We start from the raw sequence: 23,680 nt of genomic DNA, 5'->3' as shown, positions 1-23,680 counted from the left end.
CGGGAGTGTGAAAGCTTGAGCCACCCCGTGAATGGGATGAGCTTCCACCCGCCATCTTCTAGAATGCGCCGAAGACCGTCCGCCCTATGCCCTTCATGTTTGGACAAGAACAAACACGTACAACTCGAAACGGGTTACGTTAGTGAAATCGAAATGAAAGTTCTTACCCGAGAGTTGTAGTCTTTCTTGCAGCAAAGAAATGAGAGAAAGAGGTTTCTTGAAATCAAATTCGAGCAAAAATCTAATGAAATCCCGAGAGCAATGTTTGAGAGAGTTTGAGAGGGAGTGAGTAAATGAGAGTTGAGTGTGAGAGCTCAACACCCACCCCATGGCCTCTATTTAAAAAGCAAATGGCTGGGCACAACAGCTAGTAGCCATTGGAGAAAGCTGACAAGGGGCAACGGTCAGGTGGGGTCGGCCGACCCTAGGGTTCCCCAATGGCTCTTTGCTTTGAATGCCCAGGTGTCGGGTTCAAACTTGCTTCGAAAGATGTTCAAAAATTATTTTCAAAAGATTTTGATGTTTAGAAATATTTTTGTATTTTTTATAATAAAAATAGAAAATGTGCTAGAAAAATCCTAGCATGCAAGGGGGTTTGAAAAAATCAAACATGCAGTGGGAGAAATTCGAAAATTGAGAAAAACAAAATGGTGGAAAATTAAATATGAGATAAGTACCGATTTACCTTTGGCAAGGGCTCGTTATTTTGAGTCTGATGAGTGGGACCTTTCTCCTTCTTGACTTACCATTTGTCGTCTCGTCTTGGAGAAGTGAACGAGGACGACCTTTCAACATTACACCACACCTTCCTTGATCTTCTTCTTTTGGATCATGTGGACCAAGGTTCCTCAGGCTGGGGTTCTGGTGAGCCCCAGAGTGGGCTCCCATCGTGAGCCTGCTGGATCATGAAATGCTGCTCTTTCCTGTAAAGGAATTTGAAGAATATATTGTCGACCTCGATGCAGAATCGGATTTCTTCGGTTCCAACATCGATCCTTGCCCTGATGTCTCTTAGGAAGGGTTGCCCTAGGATGAGTTGTATGCCCAGGTCCCCCTCCATGTCGAGGACAACGAAATCAGTGAGGACAAAGGAGTTCTTGACTCGTACGTGAATATTTTAGACTGTCCATTCAGGATGTCGGATAATGGAATCTGCAAGCTGCACGAGCATATGGGTCTGGGAAAAAGCAGGATATTGTAATTGCTCGAAAATTACCTTGGGTATGATGTTCACGCTTGCCCCAAGGTCGCAGAGGGCCTGTTTGTAGAAGCAATTGAAGATGGAGCAACTAATCATGAGCACCCCTGGATCTCCATGTAGCTCTGCTGTCAGACCTCACCACGCATTCATCCTTGGATGCGTGGTTCTTCCTGCATTGTTAGTTTGGGGAGCCCGCCGGGAAGGGTTGCCCCATTCCATAGACACCATGTTTACATTTTCAACGGGGGATTCGGGTTGCCCCGGAATCTTCCCGGACTCAGCAGCAGGAACCACAGCAGCAATTTGCACGAGTTGTGTATCAAACATTTTGTTGGAACTCAGTTGATTTTTAAGTGCAAAAGAAAGAGTATCAACTTTTGCATTTATATTTTCCAAAGTTTTATCATTGGAAGTAAGCTTTTTATTTAGGGATTCATTGATTTTAGTTTGGCCAAAGACAAGATCTCTTATGGAGGGTTGGTTTGAATTGAAATTTGAATTAAAATTTGAGTTATAGTTGTTACCTCCTCCTTGGAATGGTGGGCGTGCTTGGCTCCACCCTTGGCCTCCTTGTGGATGGTACTCATTGTTGTTGTTATTGATATATGCTGCATTTTCACGAGCCTCGGGGCTGTCATTCCCCGAATGTCCACCGTCACCACAAACTTCGCACATTGGGTGCGAGCTCATGGCATGGACGGTATACATTCCGCCCTTGGTTCGGGGCTAGGAACGCTCCTCGTTCTAGCCCTGGTTGGAGACCATCTTTTCGATCAAGGCCGTAACCTGGGCAATAGTAAGGTCCAGATAGGCTCCTCCAGCAGCAGCATCGAGATGGGCTATGGATGTTGTCGTTAGCCCATTGTAGAAGCTTTGGAGCACGAGCCACTTGTTCATCCCATGATTAGGACAGGCGAGTATGTACACTTAGAGTCTCTCCCAAGCTTCCGGGATGGATTCCATCCCTGTCTACTGGAAACTTGAAATTCTTTCGCGCAGGGCATTCGTTTTGCCCAGCAGGAGGAACTTGGCGAGGAACGCCGTGGAACACTTGTCCCACGTGCTGACTGCTTCCTTGTTCTGATAAAACCACTGTTTCGCTCTCCCTAGGAGGGAGAAAAGAAACATACGGAGCCTGATGACGTCAGCTGCAACGCCCTGTATGGTTATAGTCTTGTAGAGCTCTAGGAAGTTCTGGAGGTGGGCGTTGGTGTCCTCGTTTGGCTTGCCACAGAATGGGCTTGCCTGCTCCATGTTGATCAGGCTAGACTTTAGCTTGAAATTTACGTCCCCAACATCAACGTTGGGTCCAGTCGCCACATTGGCGGCGAAGGGGACGGAAAATTCGCGGAGTGTCTTCTCAGCCATAGGTTCGGTTGTCGTTGATGGTGATTGAAAAACTGGTTCGCTTGTCGACAGCGAGAGCTGAGGATGGACGACGTGAGGTCGGACCCTTCTCACGAGATTCTAGGGATTTTCAACGAAGTTTGTCTGCAAGGAGAAACCAGTCATACACTACCATGTTTTCATCCAATCAGGAGAAAATGAAAAGCAACATTAGCCTGTATAAGCAGTAGCTACCTCTTATTCATATTGTCATATTTATGCATTAGTAAAACCTTTACACCAGTGCCATCCCTGGCAACGGCGTCAGAAATGCTTGTTGGCATTTCTTAACGTCGCCACCAGGAGTCGTTAGTTCCCAGCAACTGTGCCAAAAATGCCTGTGAGCGTTCCATAGCGCAATCACTATGAAAGGGTTAGGTCCATGGTAACGATGCCATGAAACATCGTGTGGTATGTCTTAATGTTTACAGAAGGATCCGCAAGCGCACAGATATACCGTTGTAGCATTGCACCCGGAAGTATTCAGGGTATCATTATTTATATTTTCCCAAGGAATGGCGTGGTGTGTAAAGGTGTTTACTAGATACATAACCATGACAATATGAGATAAGGTGCAGACTGCTGATTATACAAGGGTAGGTCATGAATAAAGAATAAAGAATAAACGAATACACCAAAGGTTAGTGGGAGCATAGGCAAACAACAGAGGTCCTAGTTATACTATTCATGAGCAAAGGTTACGTTAGTCACATGCTTAGAGCTGCAGGTGCCGGGAAATTAGGGATATCGGGGAGAATGTCCTGCACTGGAGAACATCTAGTCCCGTTACATCTTTGAATGAACTCCTACACAATACAACTTGTTTTATAAAGAAATTGTGTGCGTGTGTGGGAAGGGAGAGATGTGGAATTTCGATAGATGAGTTTAGACGGGATGGATGGCATTTCTGTGTGATTTGCCGATTGGTGTGCTCATGCCTGTGTGGCGGAGCAAGGAAGGGAGATATCCATCTTGTCACCACTAAGGACCGAGTTGGTGTGTCGTCTCACCTAACTCCACTATCGTGCAAACCACTCGACCGTTGAATGGGCAACGGCTTAGCATAAACCCCACTAGTTAGTCTGATAGCCATCAGGAGAGCTGAGAGCAACGGGTGACCAAAGAGAAGGGATTAGCTCTGTGTGACTTATGCCCCGGTTAAAACTTCTGTGATAGGTTAATGACCCCTTGGTGGATCCCGTGATGGCTAGTCAGGTCTAGCTAAGGTGGGTAATGGCTTTGTTGGGATCTGCACCGACACTACGGTGATCGAGCTGTGGTACCCCACTTGTGGGTAAAGTTGCACACCTCTGCAGAGTTAAAATCTATTCGAATAGCCGTGCCCACGGTACTGGGCGAGTTACGGTGTGGTCACACAACTAGTGTTTCTTTTGGGATGGGTTAGTGTGAGTGGTTTTGGAAAATGTCCGGCAGTTGTGCCGTGTGCTACGGCGGATGAGGAGTCCGGTAGCAACTTAAAACTTGGATCCTGTGTGGATCAACACTACGTGTTACTCGGTACAAGAAAACGTGCTTTGAAAATCCTTTCTTTCAAATGAACCCCTGCATAAAAATTAGCTTTCCGCAAATTAAACCCTAGCCTTATCCTTGATTTACCCTGTGCATTATATTCTGTTTTATACCCCTCCATCGGTGTGGTTGGACTTGCTGAGTACGTTTGTACTCACCCCATTCTCAATTTTTACAGAGGAAGACCCAGACTTCGTTCCCGAAGACGTCGAGTAGAGGTTCCGTCCTGCACCCAACCTTGCCTGTGGATAGGGTCACCCACAGGAAGTTCCGTATGGCGCAAGACTCTGATGACCCCCTCTTCGTAGTTAATATCGTCGTGTGGGTATTAGTTGTTATCCTCGCGATAGTGGCGCTTCACTGCCCACTTCCGCGTAGAGTTGTACGGTGATGTACCATCAGATGTAATAAAAGTGTTATCAGCCTCCCGGGACTGATATTGTATCACTTTTAAGTCTTCTCTTATGAGGGGACGCTTCAGAGCCTCGGGCAAGGGAACTCGAATTCTCTGTCATACCGCAGATAGCACATGAAGATTGAGTTCCCAAGACCCTCACGCATCATGTGAGTGTGGATGAAGTGGTCCAGACCGATAATGTTTTGGTACTCCTCAAACGAGGGCAGATAGGTAACCTGAGCATTCTCCATAACATTGACGTTTTTGCAATGCACATAACCATAGAGGTTATGTCGATGGGAGACTTGCTCATGATCATTTTCTGCCAATATGACACCATGCCCATGACGGGGGCATTTGCCATAGCATAAAGGCACATGAGATCCGAGGAGCTGCAAAGCCTGAGGTCTGCTCGGGAATAAACTACCATGGCGAGGTACTTTACTAGGATTCTCAGAGTTGGATTATGAATGGAGATAATGTTGTTCTTACTACTAACAGGTTAATTTGAGATTGCACTCCACCAAGAACTATGGCCATAAACAAGTTCATTTGCTAGCACAGAGAGTCTAATGTGCACTTCTTACTAAAGCCCAATGCTGTTCTGAAATCCTTAGGTTTCATTTCAAAGAACTCGTTGAACAGACGGAAGTGGATTTTAGTTTTAGTGCCAACGGTTTCAACATGTAGGGTTGCAAGGAATTCCATGGTCAAGAGATGCGAACCTGGCTCGGTGATGTCGGTGAAGTTTGCCCAGCCGGCTGCGGTGAACGCGCGGTTCACGTCCTGCTTCACGTATGTTCAACATGTAGTGATGAGGAAGTCTGGTTTGAACCGCTTGGCGTGGCCGAACGACTGCTTCTTCAGCAGCTCGAGGGCATCCCGCTCATAATCAGTCCGGACTACGATCTGTTCGACCATAGTCAGGACTCGGATTTTGAGACGGCTCTTCAGAACTACGGGGGATGCAGGGTTTTCCTCCTCCTCCCGGGATAGCGACTGCCGGCTGACCGAGTCCACCGTCATGTTATCCCGGGATGCTGATGATCCTCATGAACTCTAGGATGACGAGCTGGACTTCTTCACCGTATTCCGAATGCCGCCCCACAGAGACATGGTTCCTGCAAAATGTTAGTGCAAAAGATACCCGAAGGAAATATATAACAGAGATTACTGGGTTAGTCGTTCTTGTGGGGAATGAACCACCACAAACGTTCTTCATTATGTCGTGCCTTGTTTATTCAAAGAAAATATTTTTGTGATTTTTAGTTTAGAGGGGGATGGTTACTACTAATGAACCATTTTTATTTGATTAGAACTAAACTAGTTTTAGCACTAAAGCTACACTAATATTTTTGTTTTTATGGGTGAGCTAGCACTTGAGTTCTTTACTTAATTAGCTCTAAGAGCTTGATTAGGAAAAGGAGACTCAGAAAGAGGGAGAAGGAACTCGAGTTCAGAAGGGATTCTCGCTTACTCGAGCTTGTGGTGCGATGAACGATGATGGGGGCTCTGGATTTTATAGTGGCGCGCAGGGGGTAGGCCGGCCGGCCTGGGCCATGCCGGGCAGCTTCCCGAGCGGCCTTCCTTGCTCAACGTCGAAGTCTAGGCACTAGAGTTGCAGGTGCTCATGCTCTGGTGGGTGATGACGGGACGTCAATGGAGGGGGGAGGCCGGCTGGCCATGATTATGGTCACTCGGCCCTGCACCATCCAAAGTTGCGTCGCCCCTTTACCTTTGCTCCTCCTGCACTCCAAGTATTTGTCTCCCTGCAGCAACCTGGCCAAAGCAAAGAAGGTGGGGCTGGCCGGCCTAACATTTGGCTGAAAAATTTTTCCTCTTTTTTTATGCAAACTATTTGATGCAAAATATTTGAAAATCAAAAGGTTTTTGGCTTAGAAATCAAATATGCCATGCTGTGGAAATGAAATGATGCAAGAAAATAAACTATCCTATATGCAAATGCAAGGAATGGATATGTACCATGGTTCTCACGGAGAGAGCTCGGGTTTTGAGTCCGGACCGGGACTCTCCATACCTTTGGTCTCATTGTCGTCGCCGGATGGAGTTCCTAACATATACACTTTCTTCCACCATACATTCTTTGTGGTGGGTTTTGTATCGATCTCTTTCTTCTCCGACTCCAGAAATTTCCTATGTTGAATCCTCTGTTTCGCGTTCTTGTGGTTGTGCACCTTGATTGCGTCGTGAAGTCATAGGCGTTCCATGAATTCGATGAGCGCATGCCTTGACCTGGGAGCACTGTTCGACCTTCGGTTGGAAGGCAAACTTCTCCGTCTGCCCATTGATGTTGAGCTGGATTTCTCCGGCTCCCACATCAATGTGAGCATTCGCCGTGCTCAAGAATGGCCTCCCCAAGATGAGAGGGATCCTTGTGTTGACTTCCATGTCGAGAACGACGAAATCGACAAGGGTGAAGAAATTTTGTATTTTCACCGGAATGTTCTCCGCGATCCCCGCGGGATAGCGGACCGATTGATCCGCTAGCTATAAGCACATGGCAGTAGGAGCAAGTGCATGATGGTTAAATTTATCATAAACTATGTTGGGCATGACGCTGACGCTTGCTCCCAGATCACAAAGAGCATGTGCGAAGTGTTGGCTCCTGATTGAGCATGTGATCGTGGGATATCCTGGATCCTTCTTCTTCTCCAGGAGAGGATCGAGTATAGCTGCGCTACACTCCTCTGTGAGCTGCACGACCTCGGTGGTGGGCAAAGTCCTCTTGTTCCCAAGGATATCCTTGATATACTTGGCATACATCAAAACCTGCATAGCATCTAGAAGCGGTATGTTGACATATAGCTTCTTAATTACCTCGATGAACTTGCCAAATTGTTCGTCGGCCACCGGCTTTCTTATCCATTCCAGAAACGATAAGACAGTTGTATTGTGACACCATGAAGTTCTCGGGGGTTCCATGGTTGCTTCCTGGGCAGCAGTTGTGTTGGACTCGTCGGCCACCTCCTATTCTTCATCTTCAGCAGAGTGCTGGAGGTTATGCTCTTCCGCCGAGATCCTGCATCTTTAGGAAAGGGTGGCTCCTGTGTGGACTTACCAGTCTGTGTAGTTACCGCACTAACATTTTCCTTCGGGGGAACTTCCGGTTGTCCGGGCAATTTTCCCGAGTTATTGTTAGGACAAGATGAGGCTAACTGAGCTACTTGAGTTTCTATCATCTTGTTAAAGCTCAGTTGGTTTTTAATAACAGAATTGAGCCCCTCTAGCTGCACGGCCATTGATTCAAAGATCTTATCATTAGCAAGAAATTTCTTACTAATATTGTCATTAATTTGTTTCTGGCCGTACACTAGGTCTTTTAAGGTAGGCTGAAAATTATTATTAAAATTCATACCTTGCTGTTGGCCCAAGGGAAGGTTGGGCTTGGAGTTCCAACCCTGCTAAGGACGGAATCCCAAATTGTTGGAATTGTTCGTTCCAACGAAATTTGCTTCTTCCTGAGTGAGCGGGCAAGAGTTGCCCGTATGTCCAGTCTCTCCAAAAGTCTCACATGTCATGCAAGATTCCATTATCTGGTTCGCATCCTGGTGTGGAGACTCCATCCTTTTCATGAGAAGATCCATCTTGGCGGCGAGCATGCCGACACTGTCGATATGGTGAACTCCCCTTCAGGGCTACTGCCTATCTCCTTTCCAACTCTGGCTGGAAGCAATCTTCTCCACCAGCGCTTTCGCTCCAGTGACGTCGAGCGAGAGAAAAGAACCACCCAATGCTGCATCGATGTGATTCTGGGCTGGCATGTTCAGGCCATGGAAGAAACTTTGAATGATCGGCCATTCTTCCATGCCGTGGTGTGGGCATGTTGCGATGTATTCCTGAAATCTCTCCCAGGCTTCTAGGATGGTTTCATCCGGGAGTTGCTAAAATCTGGAGATCTTGCTCCGGAGGGCTTTTGTCTTGCCCATCGGGAAGTACTTGGTCAGGAATGCATTGGAACAGGCATCCCAAGTGGTGAAGTTTGCTTTGTTGGTGTAGAACCACGTATTCGCTTTGCCGAGCAAAGAGAATGGGAACAGTCGAAGACAAACATTATCCATCGTAGTGCCTTTGGGGTTGATGGTACTACTCACTTCCAGGAAATTCTGGTGATGAGCGTTGGCATCCTCAGATGTCTTACCGTAGAATGGACTTGCTTGGACCATGTTCACCAGTCCAGACTTGAGCTCAAAGCCATCATTTCCTTGGTCACTGTTCAGTCTAGTAGGGATGTGGGTGCTGGACGGGGCTGAGTACTGACAAAGAGTCTTAGCCATGGGTGTTGCTGAAGTGGATGAACTAGGATTCCAAGTGAGTCTCTTCTGAGGTGGGACGCGCGGCGTCTCACTATTCGCCCAATTCTTTCTGGATTCGGATTGAAGTTAGCTGGTAGATCGAAACCGGTCATGCACTGCTCTGCATCAATCAGACGAAAGAGAGAGAAATGGTAAGCCTGCTAAAACTAGCGGCGATAAAATAGTAAAGTTTATCACACAATTCTACGATAACTTTAGCCAATTGCTTCCCCGGCAATATCGCCAGAAATGCTTGTTGGTGCCTCTTATCCTCAATATGAAATAGGATTCCTCAAGCGCACAGAATCACCGGTGTAGCCCTTCACCACGGAGTATTCTGGGGTATCGTAAAAATCCTCAGGGAAGCACTATGTTAAAGTATATCATAAATCATATTGATAACCTTTACTGATTATATCAACCGACTAATTCAACAGGGGTAAGCCAGATAAATTAATAAGATAGTGGCCGGGCAATGACCTTTTGACACAGGAGACTCTTTTACCTTACAGAGGTAGCAGCTAGGAGGACAACGAGCGAGAAAGGACACCTAAAACACTTCTATACTACCGAGCTAGCCTCGCTAGAACAGACCTAAACTTCTTCCTTGATGACGAGAACCTGGAGCTTACTTCGGTGGCCTCAGAGAAGGACTCAGAAAGGGATGAGAAGGGAGTCCAACGGCAGTCGGCAACTACTGCTATGAAAGCACCCGATGTGGTGGACTACTAAGGACGGACAAGGCTGGCACCACTTGCTGCCTACCACTGCGGTATCGTGGGGTGAAACACACTTTCTAGCTAGCACTGAGTCAGACACCACGTCTGCACTCGGCACTAGGATTTCTCTTGAGGCCTTCAAGAGATATCCCAATCAACCTAGCGAACTAACTTGAGCTCACTAGTCCGGGCAAGAAGACCCATAAGACAAACTCCAACAAACAAGAAAGATAACTTAAACTGAACTAGAGGTAAATTACTTCTGCAGACAAGTACTTGTACTCGGAAAGATAAACAACTTGCGGAAAGTAAAGCCCACTCGAAGTAAATAAAGAATATTACTTATATTAATAAAGTCAAAGAAAAAGATACAAGAGCTTATACCGAGCTCCGATGATGACTCCGGATCCCCGAGATAAGCTCGACTCGACTCTAACTCCCAACTGCTAACCTACTCTAACTCCTGTCCACCTGTGCAGCTGTCAGACCCGCACGGTGCGGGTCGTGGTGGGCCATTCCTACAGGATGGGGCAATCCCCTCGTCTATCAGGTCGTCTGATGAGGCAGGACCCTCCCGATAGGTCGAGCGAGGCATGGGCTCTTCCCTTAGGTTGGGCGGAAAGAGCCTTCCCTTTGGGTCGGATAGGACTGGGCCCCTCCGGGTAGGTCGGGCTCACTGACGATGCTATCAGCTCGCTTGGCGGAGCGGTTTGTCCCGTTAATCCTCCGTCTTTGGGTATCCAGGATATTTATATCCGACAACTCTTATGTTAGCATTTGGCTAGAATTTCCATATAAAACTGTCCCCTCAGACTATATAAGGGTGGACAGGGATCCCTCAAAAAGATAACCTACATCATCGACCTCTAAGGGAATACAAACCACCAATAGGATATACGGTATTATGCATCTCACAGCACAAACTTATCTAAAGTTTTGTGTTCCTTGCACCATTGGTTCCAAACCTCGGCGAAACCCTACCTACAATCTACCACCTTGGGGGTATCCCTCGATGGGCTTGCCGGCTAAACACTGACACCATCTTCGGCCAGGTGATTGACAAGTAGGTCATTAAATCGGTTCTAGGTGCCCAGGTCTCTGTTGAGGTGGTTTACCCCCTCTGGTGGGCCCATGGATCCTCATGCTCATGCTTGATTCGTCGAGAAGATGTTTCCTTGGATTGAGAGTGTGTTTCCTCCTCATCTCTAAGCATAAGCGACATGCATACAAATACTCTCCAACAATTTGTTAGTAATAACCCCTACTACTAATGTTGATGCTCATATTTTATCGATTCAGCACTTCAGAGCTGTCAACAGTGGCCCAGTGGTGTGCCCTTTGATCCATGGGATGGAGGCTGAACAACGTGCTCCAATTTGTCGATGGGCCTTTTCTTTTGACGTGCATTTAACCTGTATTTCTGCCCAAATTTCGACATACTAATATTATCCTAGGGACAAATGAATTGGCATTATTTTGGATAAATATGTAGGCATGGGATATTAATGTTCATAATTTTTGACTCAAATTGGGTCAAAATCAAGCATCAATAATAATTCCGAAGATATCGGCTCTCGAAAGTCGTTACCAGGATCCTGGGAGGGGGGGGGGGGGGGCAAGATATCAGAAGCATGTATCACATGTTGATGCAGGGGGGGCAAGATATCAGAAGCATGTATCACATGTTGATGCCCAAGGATCGGATTATGAAGATAAAGCCAATATCAGCTTTGCAGAGTGGACCGAGAACAAGAAGCATGTGTCTTGCCCTTGGATAAAGGCCAACACAGAAAGGTATAGCTTTGGCATCAACAAAGCTGATCAAATCTTTGAATTCTTGCTAATGGAGCAGCAAATTCAGTTGTCTCCTAATCTATCTATACTATAAAGGATGAAAGACTTGGAAACAATCCTCACCAACATTAACCTAGCCATCCCTATCACAAAAGAACTCTTTAATGCCCACATAGAAGAATTGGGTGCTTGACAGGATTTGGTGGAAGACAAAAACAGCATCAAGGAAAATGTTTTTGCCCAAATCCCCTATTTTTTCTCACCACGGCGCCTCATACCCGCCCTCCATGTACCCGCTCGCCCATTGGTCCTCCCCCATTTTCAGTTTTTTTTTCGGGAAATTTGTCCACAGGACACTGTGAAAGCATGATTTTGTGTAGAACACACCGCCAAACTCGAATTTGTTCCCAGCACACCGCGAAAGGGTCATTTAGTCTATCACACACTACATCCAATAAACTACTCATTTTCAACTGAGAGGTCAGATAAAAAGACAGTTTTGCCCTTTGCCCTCTTCCTCCTCGCTTCTCCCTCCCGCACCTCTCTCTCTCCATGGCCGCACCCTCCTGCTTCCTCCGCCGCCCCCTCTCTACTTCGGCCGGCGGGCCGCCCCGCCCCCTCCCTACGCCGGCCGGCGAGCCGCCCCGGCCCCTTCCCGCGCGGCGCGGCCGGCGAGCCCGCGGCGGACGGCTTGGCGGGAAGGGGCGCACCTCTCTCTCTCTCCATGGCCGCGCCCTCCTGCTCCTCCCGCCCGGCATGGCGCCGCCGCGGGGCGCTGCCGGCGCAGGCGGAGCGGCTGGCGGCGGTGGCGGGACAGCGGCTCGGCTCGCCCCCTCCCCTATTGCTCCCTCCTGTCGCGCCCCCCATGGTGGCGTCGGTGGTAGAGGCCGGCGCAACCTCGGCGCGCGAGCGGGATCCGGCGGCGGCGGCGCTCGTGCGTCCTCCCTGGCGGCGGGATCCGGCTCACTTCCTCCTCCTCCCTCCGCCTCCCGCACTCGCGCGGGGCAGGGCCCCCTACTCAAGCGGCGGCGGCCGCTGCGCGGGGTCTGGCCCCATACTCCATCGCGTCGGCCCGAGACGGCCATGGACGCCGTCTCCGTCGAGCACGGGCCCGGAGCAGAGGGTGGCCGCCGGCAAGGGGAGCAGAGGGAGGCCGCCCGCGCACCTGGGGCGGGGCCGCTCCGCCGCGCTGCGCTCGGGCCGCCGCCGGGGAAGGAGCGGGTCCGCACCTCCATGGGAGAGGGAGGGAGGAGGGCGCGGCAGATCTAGCCGCCGGCGCCATTGACCCATCATGGCCGCCGCCCCTTGGCTCGGCGGAGGGGGAGGAGCGACGCCGGAGAGGGAGGGAGGAGGATGGCGCCGCTGCGGCCGGCCTCACCGCAGAGCCGTGCGCGGCGAGGGAGGAGGGAGGAGGAGGGGAGAGGAAGAGGATGGCAGGTGGGCCCGGGGGCAAAATGGTCTATTTACATCTTCGTTCAGCTGAAAATGATTATTATAATTGCTATGATGTGTTGCAGACCAAATCAAGCATTCACGGTGTGTGAGAAACAATATTGAATTTTGTGGTGTGTTACACACAAAACTACACTTTCACAGTGTCCTGTAGACAGATTTCCATTTTTTTTCCTTCTCCTCGTCTTTGTCTTCTCCGTGGAATCCGCATCTGCCTTCCCTATTCGCCTCCTGCTCCTCCACAGTCTGCTCCCATGCTCCTCCATCCCCGTGTGCCCTCACCGCCATGCCACTCCACCCCCGCGCCAATCCTCTGCCACCGCTGCTGAGGGTGGGCTGCGGGGAGCGCGAGGAGAAGGTTTGTTTGATAGAGAAAGGAACCGCGACGGCGCAAGTGGATCCCGGCAGCGAGCTCCGGTTACGCGTCGGCCGGGGACGGCGGCAGCCGCGGCACGCAGTGCGGGCGCAGGCGGCGCTGGGAGACGGGCGAGCTCCATTGAGTATTCCAATATGACCCTTTATTAATGTTGGGCAGCTCCATAAGTTTTATGTATATGCTTATGTGCTTTAAAAAACATGATTAATAGAATCTTTTTAATATGACCAGAAAATCAATACTAAGAATTAGTTTGTTAGTCAACAATACACAGTGTCTTACTATACTACTTGATAATAGACAGTCCTGCTTGCCATCTCATCTCATTTGAAGCGCAAATGAAAACTTTCCTGTAAATCCACCACCCAGTACTAAATTTCTATCCTGTTGTAGTTGGAAGAAAGGTGCATGGTGTGCCTGTTGATTCTTTTTCTTCGGATTCTTTTTCAGAAGCACTCAAACACATGCATGCACAAGCAAATCATCTTAACTGCTGCTATTTTCTATTCTTTTATGCTTGTGGTGCCACAGCTGGATCATGGAAGTGTTCATTGACTATGCTATTTTGGAGAATCATCCAGGTACGCATGAATTTCAGTTCCTTTTGTTTGGTAGAGACATCTTCTCAACACAGTTGTTAAGCTATGAAATTTATAATATTACAGGATGCTCTCTATATTATATTGTATTGTACTAGCTTTTGTGCATCGGATGGAGAAACATATATCTGAAGGTTGAACCATCACATAGTATATTAGTACATGTATGGAATATTTGTTCTTTGAACGTTTTGATTACTCTTTTAACGGAGAGACCAGTGTGTGTAAGAGTGGATCAACAACTATGGGAGCTTAACTAGCATAGTAATTACTTTCTAAATAATTATTAGTAGATATGAAACCCTGATTCATTTATAGATTTTTTCAGGCCCTGATCATGTTGGGCTCCTTTGCCAGGGCCTGCAAGCTGCTATATGAGTATATGACCATGTGTGTTGGTTTAGGAACAGGGGTTCCATTTAGGCTGAATGCTCTGGGGATGATGAGAAAAGCAGAGAAAACATGTAGGCATCAGATGATGTGGAAGCTGTGGGTAATTGATCTCCCGTGTAAGTGCTTCCATGTATCTAAATTACTAGAACAATCCATCTCAAACATGAAATCTACGTGTCTTTTCCTCGCTTTGCAAAGTTGGGAAGTATCTTTACCTGTGAGCTGTGATGACATGGTCCTATCAAGGGATGCAAAAAAAAAAAAGTGTGGTTTCAAAAAAGAAAACCACTTAAGCAGGAATTGATATTCTCATTAAAAATACCTTCAGCTTTTGGAAACTTCCTATGTGATATGTGCACTTCTAGGGGCCCTGGCAGGTTAGAATTATGTTGATTTCAACTTTCTAGATTTTGGATAAGACTCATGGCCTATGTTTCAATAGGATAATATCACAATTATAAGCTCTTATATTTTTTTGTACAGAAATTGAGATTATAATGATGCCCTTTATTTCTTATGGTACTGTTAACCGCCTCAATGCCTTCATCAGATGCCTTCATTCATTCTTCTGCTCATCATCTTTGCCTGCTACTAATTTTCCACGAGTTTTGATCTAAAGGTTTTAGCATTCTGCTCTCTTTCAACTAAAACTGGTATGAGGAGAAACTGATCCCTCTTTTCTGTGGCTCTGGAGGTCATGCAGCCAACTAAAGCAGAAAATCTTTTTCTGGTTACTCCTAAGGGACCGACTAAATGTCAGAGGAATGCTCTGAAGAACTATGCATCTAGATGACTATAGCTGTGTTTTCTGCTCCAATCAAGAAGATGAGACAATTGTGCATCTATTCTTGGGCTGCCCCTTTGCATAGCAATGCTGGAGTAGCATTGGCCTTCACATTCAGTCTGATTTGAGTCCCTTGGTACTCCTAGAAGATCTACGTCAGCAAATTGCAGAATCCTTCTTTATGGAAGTAATCATGCTCATGTCTTGGAGTATTTGGACATCGCGCAACAACTTCATATTCAGGAATGAAGTCTTCTCAATCCATGGGACCAAAGTTTGTTTCATACGAGAATTTGCCTTGGTTATCCATAGAGCAAAAAAGAATTATTTCCCAAGCATTGTACAATGGCTAGAGTCTCAGTCTTAGGTGTTAGTGCTTGACTTCTACTTTTCAGCTCTTTCTGTATAAACACTCTCTGTACTCTCTTTTGTTTTTAATACACATAACCAGTAGGGGATCACACCCCTCCTGTTACATTAAAAAAAAACTGGTTACGAGATCAAATGATTTATATTTATTAAAATGCAGGATTGCTCACTTGTGTTGCCTTCATATTATATTTACAATATGGTTGCACTCTACACATATTATGATGCTATAATAATAGTCCATTAATCATTGCTTGAATGCGGCAATTGTATAGAAAGTAGGAGCCCCAAGTCCTTCGCATGTGGGTGATTCATGGTTACTGAGATCCTGCAACCATGCACTGCTGCAAAATCATGTTGAACTACAATATTTTAGGTTGTCTATTACTTTAGTTTCCGCATTTCGATGTTGGTTCTCTACTTCTGATATATAAAGTGTCAGTCATTGCACTATTTATTTGCCTTGATTTATAAAGTGTCTGTTATTGGATTTGTAAATTTTTTATTTAGCTATATATATGATACATTTGTAAAGAAGTTTTACGATGTACCACGCTTGGATGTGAAATACGTGTACGAGTTTATGATAACCAGTAAGAGCCTTCCTGAAATACCATAGTGTGCAACTTCGTACGAGTCCCTAGATTAGATTAGTTTATATTAGATTAGATTGGGTTGCTATGATATTAATAGACAAATTTAATTTTCAATGGTTGTTTGATGCAATTCAATTATTTTAAATAATTTTTTTTAAACACGTGACTGTGGTACGTGCATCTCCACTAGTTATAACATAACATCGGCTAAAGAGTTGAAGAATAAGAAATGCGGCAAGTGGCACCACTCCATGTCTCACAGCACAAATAAGTGCAGGGTGCCCCGTCAGCAGATTCAATCGACTATTGAGAAAGACAAGATCTAAATTGAAGGTGATAAGAAGCTGATGAATATTGACGGACATCCTTTCTAGGTGTATACATTAGTCAACATGGTAGACTTTGGGATTGAGAGACTGAAGGTACAGACAACATCTAGAGCAAGATAAGCTAGACCAGTTGATTCGAAGGACCAAGTTTGAGAAGATGAGGTTAGAAAGTCCGAATATCTGGTCTGTGACGTGGCCGATATGTACGGAGGTCTAGTGGCGGCTATCGTACATGGGTAACATCACAAATGTTGCTTAGAGACGCCAGCAAGCCATGGAACACGAAGATCATGGCGTTGCCCTTTCTTTGCTCACTGCTGGAACGAGGGCTTGAGGTTGCCTTCGGTGTGAGACTACCCCGAGTGCAATCATCGTCTGGGGAATTCCCGCGACCATAATAAGAAGCATCGCTCTATCCATGATCGGAATTATTACTGATTCTAGGAAGAAGAAAGGCTAATACACGACAGACGATCTGATGCACACAATCATCATGATCGGCCGCAAAATAGAGCCCCGGTACATGAACGGTTAACTTTTCTAGAAGAGGGAACAACAAAACATAACCGATTCAAAGAATCTGATGAGCCTTCGTACTAGCGTGAGTATATTCCTGAGGGTGACATGCGGTGATGTCCCGGGGGCTTGACCAGGTCACAGAAGAGAAGAGTACAATGTTTAGGCATTAGGAATAAGCTTGAGCTAGAAGCAGAGGCCACCAAGATTTGGCACCTTAAGAGGAAGGAAGATAAGCCCAGAGCATCGGCCAACATAAACATGGTTTTTATCTTACCTACGGAATATGCCTGCCAGGAAGGTGAAGACGATGAGGAGACAACTACAGATTTAATCCTACACTCACAGCCTACCGTGTTCCAGAAGCTCGAAAAACAGAAGCATCGGCATCTCAAGCCATTGCACGTGAAGCTAAGGGCTTCGTCGATGGCAAGACAATGACCAAGGTGCTGGCGGATGGAGGCGCTACCGTCAACCTCATGCCATACACCACATATCAGAAACTTGGAAAGACTTCTAAAGACTTAATCAAGACCTATATGACGCTCAAGGACTTCAGTGATAATCCCTCACAGGCTAGGGGGATTCTGAACATGGAACCCACCATCGGTATTAAGACTTTGCCTACCACTTTCTTTGTTACTGATGGGAAGGGATCTTATAGTTTGCCCCTCGGGCGTGACTGGATCCATGCCAAATGTTGCGTTCCTTCTACCATGCATCAATGCCTAATCCAGTGGCAAAGGAATGATGTCGAGGTTGTATCGGCTGATACTTCAGTTAGTATTGCGGTGGCCGATAGGGATGTTGAAGGCATGGAATGTCTTTCCAGAAAAGTCTGGGAAGGTGCGTTTCTACAAGTCTCTGAAATGGGGCTAAAGCCGATCCAAGCAATTGGCTCCGACAGCTTGTATTAATATGAATCAAGGTTTAGACAAGGAAAATGAAGACAAGCTCTTATATATGCGATTCTATGACAGCCGATGAACTAGAATGTGACGTATCAACAGAGTTATTTGGGTATTCTAGAGTCATCGGGCTACATGAACAATTAATTATGACTTTCATATTAACGAATGCCGTTGGACCTTATCAGCGTTTTGTAAGTTGTAAGTTCATCGGCAAGGTTCAAGAGGCTTGTAAAGCCAATGATAAAGAGCATCGACTGAGAAATAGTGGACATGATACATGTCGCCTTAAGGGCAAAGATATTATACAAAAGGACATGCTAGCGCCCAGACGTCTGATGGGAGCAGATCCCATATCCATGCAACATGTAAAATCAGCATCTGCAATATAGAAAACTCAACATATGCAACATCGAAAATCAGTGCTGGCAACATATTAAATTTTTTTATTATCCATCATCAATGAAGAGCAAAAAAATCCACCGCAACATTTGTTTCATGTTGCTTGAAATATTCTATATTCCACGATAGAAATACAATATCCAAGTAAAACATTTGCAATATGCATGTGAAGCACGTGCAACATCATAACATCTAGATCCATTTTTATAACATTCGTATGAAATATTTGCAATATTATTCAAAAAAATTTACAATATGCGTATGAAATATAAGCTTGCAACATGCAACAAATCCTAGCAAAATAGATGAGGATGGAGAGCTGGGGAGCTCGCTGTCAACGAGCGCCGCCGGGGGGCTCACCACCCGGGAGGTCACGCCGTCGGGGGAGCTTCGCCACGGCGCTGAAGGCGGGCTCGAGCTCCGACGCAGGTGGCGCCGCCGCGCCGTCAGCAGGGTGGACCGGGCGAGCTCTCTGCCCGCACTCGCGCCTGGCCGCGTGAGCACTGCTGCGCCCTTGCGGCCGTGGCCACAGGTGAGCCGCAGCCGGCAAAAGGAGCTGCGTGGTAGCTGGCTGGTGGGGGCGCGCGGAGGTAGGAACTGGCTGGTGGAAGCAAGCTTTTAAATTGCCGGCTATGACGTTTAGCGGCAGGGCTACCGTTACGGTGTTTAGCGGGCTATAGCCGGCATTTAGCTAGCTATAGCCGACTTTAGCGGGCTAAATGGCATAGCAGCTGCCCTTTCTAGAAACTATAGCAGAAGCTATAACCGGCTATTTTAAACCTTGGGTGGGAGGCGTGCGGGGGGGGGGGGGGGGGGGGGGGCTACATAGCCCGGGAGCAGGTGGGGGGGGGCTACATAGCCCGGGAGCAGGTGCTTGCAGGGAAGGGCGTCCAACGCATCGGACATCCTATCCCTAGCATCCCGGTAATACAAAACCAACTGTTGTTCATCTGTTACAGCTCACTGTTCACATCGACCACAGGAGGACAATCATCCAGACTTTTTTTTGCGAAAGGGGACTGTATTATCCAGATAGAACAGTATATCCATGGAATTTTACAGAAAACACCCTGGAAATATTGTAAATTACAACCAGCAACCCCAGCGTGGAGAGTGTCCTCGAGAGTTCCGGCCACCGCAGTCCACCGGAGCCAAGCCAATAGCCGCCATCTTCACCAACGACGAAGTCCACAAGGTGGAGACCGAAGAGGACTTACTGCTAGGCGATGAAGCTGAGTAAACGGCCTCCCAAGCACATCGGCCATCTCCACAGCAAGTGAAGACCGGCATCCAATCCGCCACCGCCAACCAAGAAGCCGACGACCGGAAGCAGAGGGTCCCGGAGCTAGCACTGCCAGCCCCGCACCCAAGGAGGCGGCGCTCTCCACACCATGGCCAACGGAGGAAGCAGATCCGACGCAGCGACACCGGAAAGAAGTCCTGGATGGTCAACGATGAGCTCGCCGGCCAACCAGACAAGGACCCCAACATGGGGGAAGACCACAACTCTACCCCGCACGCTAGAAGGTAGAGAAGATCTAACCTCACTCCCTGCTCACCGTGGATGACGACGCCACCGGCGACACCAACAGTAACCGCAAGGAGGAGCAAAAGGCTCCATCGATCCTCGCCGGAGACAGCGCCGACACTGCCGCCGCCACCACCGGAGAAGCTCAGGAGAAAGCAAACCAATGCCGATGACCCGCATGCCATCGCTGGTAGACCGAGCTAGTAGAGTATATCTACAGCTATACAAGTTCCACGCGCCAAGGTGCCGGGCCCCCTACCCGCTCCGCCGCCTAGAGGGCCGCCAAAGGGGAGGGGGCCGGCGAATCGGCGGGGAAAGGCGCTCGCCTGCCGCTCGCCCTCTTTAACCTGAAGCAGCGAGAAGGAGGGAGAAGCAGCGAGGACAATCATCCAGACTTGACAAGCAGGGCGCAAAAGAATAACACAAGTACTCAAAAGCTGACCACACGGCTAATGTTTTATAATAGCCCCAATGCTCTCTGGGTCGCTTCAATCGCATGCCGGCGGATAGCTTCCACATCGGCAATCAGGCATTGATCTTCTTCATCAGACCCGGGGATTCACTTGGAGGCTTTGTGACGCTGTTTGGCCTCTTGCGCCAGTACAGAAAATTCTTCTTTTGCCCGCTCGGTGAGATGGAGACATGGATTCTCACACCTCCAACATCGGTGCCAGCAGCTCTAATTCTTGTAACTTCAGCTTATCTAGTTTGGTAAAGATGGCAGACGAGGACGCTTTTAGATCGGCTGTTTTCTGTCTGGCTTCTGACTCGGTTTCGGTTAGCTTCTTTATGATTATGACCTTGGCGGGCTGCACGGTCGGCTAAACACTGCTTGGCCCTTGATGCCTGAAGCTAGTGCACTTCAACATAAGCGGATGGATTCAGTTGCAACGCACGGCCGCACATGTGCTAGCAATTAACTAAGAACAAAAGTTAAAGGTTTAATTCGTTGGTAAATTCATTCCATACACCAGAGCATCTAATGTATCGAGTTCGAAGCACTGTAAACAACGGAACTACAGTAACGGCACAAAGGAATTGTTACAACCAAGAACATGGTTCTTCAGGTGAATCCTACATGATGCAGCAAAAGAGGCCTCAACAACAAAATATATTCCAAATCGAACATTACATGCGTACAGCACCAGCTCAGTTACACACATAAAATCCAGAAAGAATTTTCTGCAAAATAAAATTATACTAGATCCATCAAATGAATATTATATTAAATAAACGGAGATATAGAAGCTGGTAGTCTGTTGAAACAGGTGATTTACCTTATTTATACTTCCTATGTTTTACAACTGTGCTCCTTCGGATTGCAAGCTTTGCCAATCTCCTGCCGATTAAGGGCAAATGTGATGCTCTTTGGACATGACATAATTATAAAGTATTGATTTGGCTAAATTGCTGGACACATATCAGTCTTTCCCAATATGGAATGACAAAACAAGAAAATAGTAGAGCATATTCTGGATACAAAACAATGGTGCCAATAACTTTAATCACATTATACTTGTGTGTAGGAAAATGCATCTACGCAAACATGGGGGGTGAAAGGATAGGCGCCTACCTGTGGTAAGGAAAAGGTACCCCTCTAATGGACGACCCCCCCCCCCCCCCCCTCCCCCCCAAGGTCCACTGGAAGGATCTAACCAAATGGTAGGGGAAGTGAGACAGAAAGTGGCTACAGCACCATGAGTGGAATGGGTTGGCCACTTCAAAGGTATGCAATTAGAGAAGGTACTGCCTTAGGGACTTAGTCCATAGCAAACTGTGTACCAGATATTTGCATCCATAATCAACCGACCACTAAGTGAAACGGAAAATATACTACAGTCAAGCAGTCATCAGACCCTTCATTACCACAATAACATTCAAGTTAGTTAGTCCATAATATTTCAAACTAACAGAAATTTGAGATCCTCCTGCTACTATACTACCACAGGGAAGCATTATACCACATTCCAGGGGATAGATCTTTCATGATTTTCTTTCTGTATTTGGTTTTTAAATTTCTGAAGCTAACAGTATCTGCTATGATAGTTTGTAGGAATTTGCATGTGTATAGTTTACATATGCCAACGTTCATGAAATATTCAAAAAGAGATTTTCAGACCCTTCATTACCACCATAAAATTCAAATTAGCTAATCTAGGAACTGCCATTAAGGTCATACCCACTACCTAGTGCTAAAAGCTCAAACACAAGTTGGGCACCAGCCTCCAGGGAAGGGAATTTCTAGGCAGCCTGATCCTTGCTTATATTTTGCAAGGAGGCTGGTTCGAACCCAGGACTGTCAGGACACAAGTGGAGAGGCTCCATGCCACAAGCACTATACCAGGTCTGCTCCTTCACACTAGGAACTGGTAACACCATACAAAAGAATCATTTCGAATCATATTGACAAAGGAAAACCCATGTACAACAATATAAAATTGGTACCAACCACAGGTCTAAGTCATCCTTTTCGATACCAAATATGTGCATCTACCTCTATAAATGATTAATATGAAGCTATATATCAACACCTACAGTGGAGTCACACGTCTCATGAGAGCTTGACCGACCAGTTGGTCATAAGTAAACTGTTAACTGATTAAACCGCAAATGGGGGAAAAAGAAAATTTATGGGGGTGAAAGCACAACATATAGTGACCTACTAAGCACAAGTTTGGGAAACTACAAACGAAGTGAAATATTTTCATAGACTCCTAAACTTGCACTGGTTGCAAAACTAAATAGATTATGGAGCTATGTAAAGTAAGCAGATAAGTTAAGGTGGCTCCAATGCAATCTACTCTCCAAAAAAAATACTATCAGTTATATGCAACTCATCCTATAAATAAACATAGCTGTAGAGTGTCAAGCTTGCAGAATTTGTTTTTTGTTGACCATTTTTATGTTAACACAGTGTTCAGAAAGCCAGCCAAGGCATCAAGGTCCACAGCCAGGCCATTTGGAGGTCCTAAGCAATTGAATGATAAAGGATGGAAACAGAAGTGGCATTTTTCTATGAACAATTTATCATGGAGAGGAGACTCTAAGGATTGATTTTCAGTAACCCTTTGGACATTCTCCAATACAATGAGTGACAGCACATCTCATTAACCAATGCTATCAGGAAAGTTGATCGATTCAAAAATAGAGCAATAGTTCCATTCAAATTTTGACTTCCAATTAAAAATTTAATTTATACATGTCATGCCTTGAAGAGAGAATCACAAGAAATTCAAAGGGAAATAGTCCCACACAAATTGCAACGAAGACTACAAACATTGCAGTTAAAATAGAAATAACAAGTGGCTGCTAGTAGGACTATAGGAGTAAGTGGTTTGAATCTCAACTAAAAGAGGGATAAACCTGCATGAACTAGATCATACAAGAATTTTGCAGATATTGCCCACAGAAGATTGGGGCCAAACAGCTCATCAAACAGACACAACATTACTGTCACCATACTATTACCTTAAATTATACACAACCAATACTCTGGCCAATGTCAAACAGCAACCCAACTGTAAGATATATACGACTAACAGCAACAACTATATGCCAAAAGTCTACGTTGCATCACCTACAGCAGCCAAGAACCCAAACCAGATGCACTCCATCACCCAACAGCAAAACACTGACTATTTAGTCAATTTGCACCCAAATTATGCTAACAGTCAGGAATCACGATTCACGACCACTGATCCAGCCAAAATAAACAGGAATGACAAACTACAAACAAAAGAAGAAACTTAAGTGCAAGATAACCTGTCCGGTGCTTTCGTAGTATTCTTTGAGCGCCCACTGGTACTTGGACTGGTCCAGCCCGAACCATCTCGAAATGTGCTCATCCAAGCTTGCATGCGCTGCATCAAGAAATATTTAGACCAGTGATCACGGATGATTAGTCAAAAGCACAACCAAATGTATAAACATTCAGAATTCTCTCACAGATCACCTTCTTGCATGCGCGCAATCGCGTCCCAGAACAGCGAGAGCACCGATCCGTCTGACCCCTGTGATGCCTTCTCAAACTGCAGCGGTGGCACCTGGACCGGTGGCGGGGGGTGGGGGGGGGGGGGGGTGGGGGGCAG

General features: G+C 46.6%; 1 protein-coding gene, 1 long non-coding RNA gene and 2 other non-coding genes across 24 annotated transcripts; 3 read left to right on the top strand and 1 right to left on the bottom strand.

Annotated features, from left to right (window-relative positions):
• Positions 1 to 2,096: 2,096 nt before the first annotated feature.
• Positions 2,097 to 2,203, top strand: LOC120684131. The gene has a single exon (XR_005679113.1). It is a non-coding gene; the product is annotated as a small nucleolar RNA R71 (small nucleolar RNA).
• A 6,136-nt stretch (positions 2,204 to 8,339) lies between these two features.
• LOC120684106 lies at positions 8,340 to 8,446 on the top strand. The gene has a single exon (XR_005679089.1). It is a non-coding gene; the product is annotated as a small nucleolar RNA R71 (small nucleolar RNA).
• Positions 8,447 to 12,957: 4,511 nt separating this feature from the next.
• On the top strand, positions 12,958 to 15,460 carry LOC120682149. 21 transcript variants are annotated; one of them, XM_039963910.1, is made up of 5 exons: positions 12,958 to 13,292; positions 13,700 to 13,749; positions 14,096 to 14,276; positions 14,711 to 14,779; positions 14,864 to 15,460. In XM_039963910.1, the coding sequence occupies exons 1-4, from the start codon at positions 13,079 to 13,081 to the stop codon at positions 14,770 to 14,772; spliced, it is 507 nt and encodes a 168-aa protein (XP_039819844.1). In that variant the 5' UTR covers positions 12,958 to 13,078; the 3' UTR covers positions 14,773 to 14,779; positions 14,864 to 15,460. The 21 variants fall into 21 exon arrangements, 8 of the variants coding, with proteins under 8 accessions (XP_039819844.1, XP_039819843.1, XP_039819845.1 ...); XM_039963909.1 differs by having other exon boundaries at positions 14,855 to 15,460; XM_039963911.1 differs by having other exon boundaries at positions 14,711 to 14,813; positions 14,903 to 15,460.
• Positions 15,461 to 20,525: 5,065 nt separating this feature from the next.
• LOC120682507 lies at positions 20,526 to 23,663 on the bottom strand. The gene is made up of 4 exons (XR_005678481.1): positions 23,545 to 23,663; positions 23,355 to 23,452; positions 20,870 to 20,931; positions 20,526 to 20,774 (listed from the first exon to the last, which is right to left on the bottom strand). It is a non-coding gene; the product is annotated as an uncharacterized LOC120682507 (long non-coding RNA).
• Positions 23,664 to 23,680: the final 17 nt, after the last annotated feature.

The sequence above is a fragment of the Panicum virgatum genome, chromosome 7N, assembly GCF_016808335.1.
Source record: "Panicum virgatum strain AP13 chromosome 7N, P.virgatum_v5, whole genome shotgun sequence".
In the NCBI taxonomy this organism is placed as follows: domain Eukaryota; kingdom Viridiplantae; phylum Streptophyta; class Magnoliopsida; order Poales; family Poaceae; genus Panicum; species Panicum virgatum.
The sequence above is the reverse complement of the archived record's forward strand: the minus strand, read 5'-3'. Positions and strand labels throughout refer to the sequence as shown.

What these genes read in the sequence shown, in the direction of transcription:
- LOC120682149 (XM_039963907.1), top strand. Translation starts at nt 13,079, where the DNA reads ATGCCACTCCACCCCCGCGCCAATCCTCTGCCACCGCTGCTGAGGGTG. An exon ending in AGACGGGCGAGCTCCATTGA is followed by an intron (nt 13,293 to 13,699) that starts GTATTCCAATAT and finishes GTGGTGCCACAG; the next exon opens with CTGGATCATGGAAGTGTTCA. An exon ending in TATTTTGGAGAATCATCCAG is followed by an intron (nt 13,750 to 14,095) that starts GTACGCATGAAT and finishes AGATTTTTTCAG; the next exon opens with GCCCTGATCATGTTGGGCTC.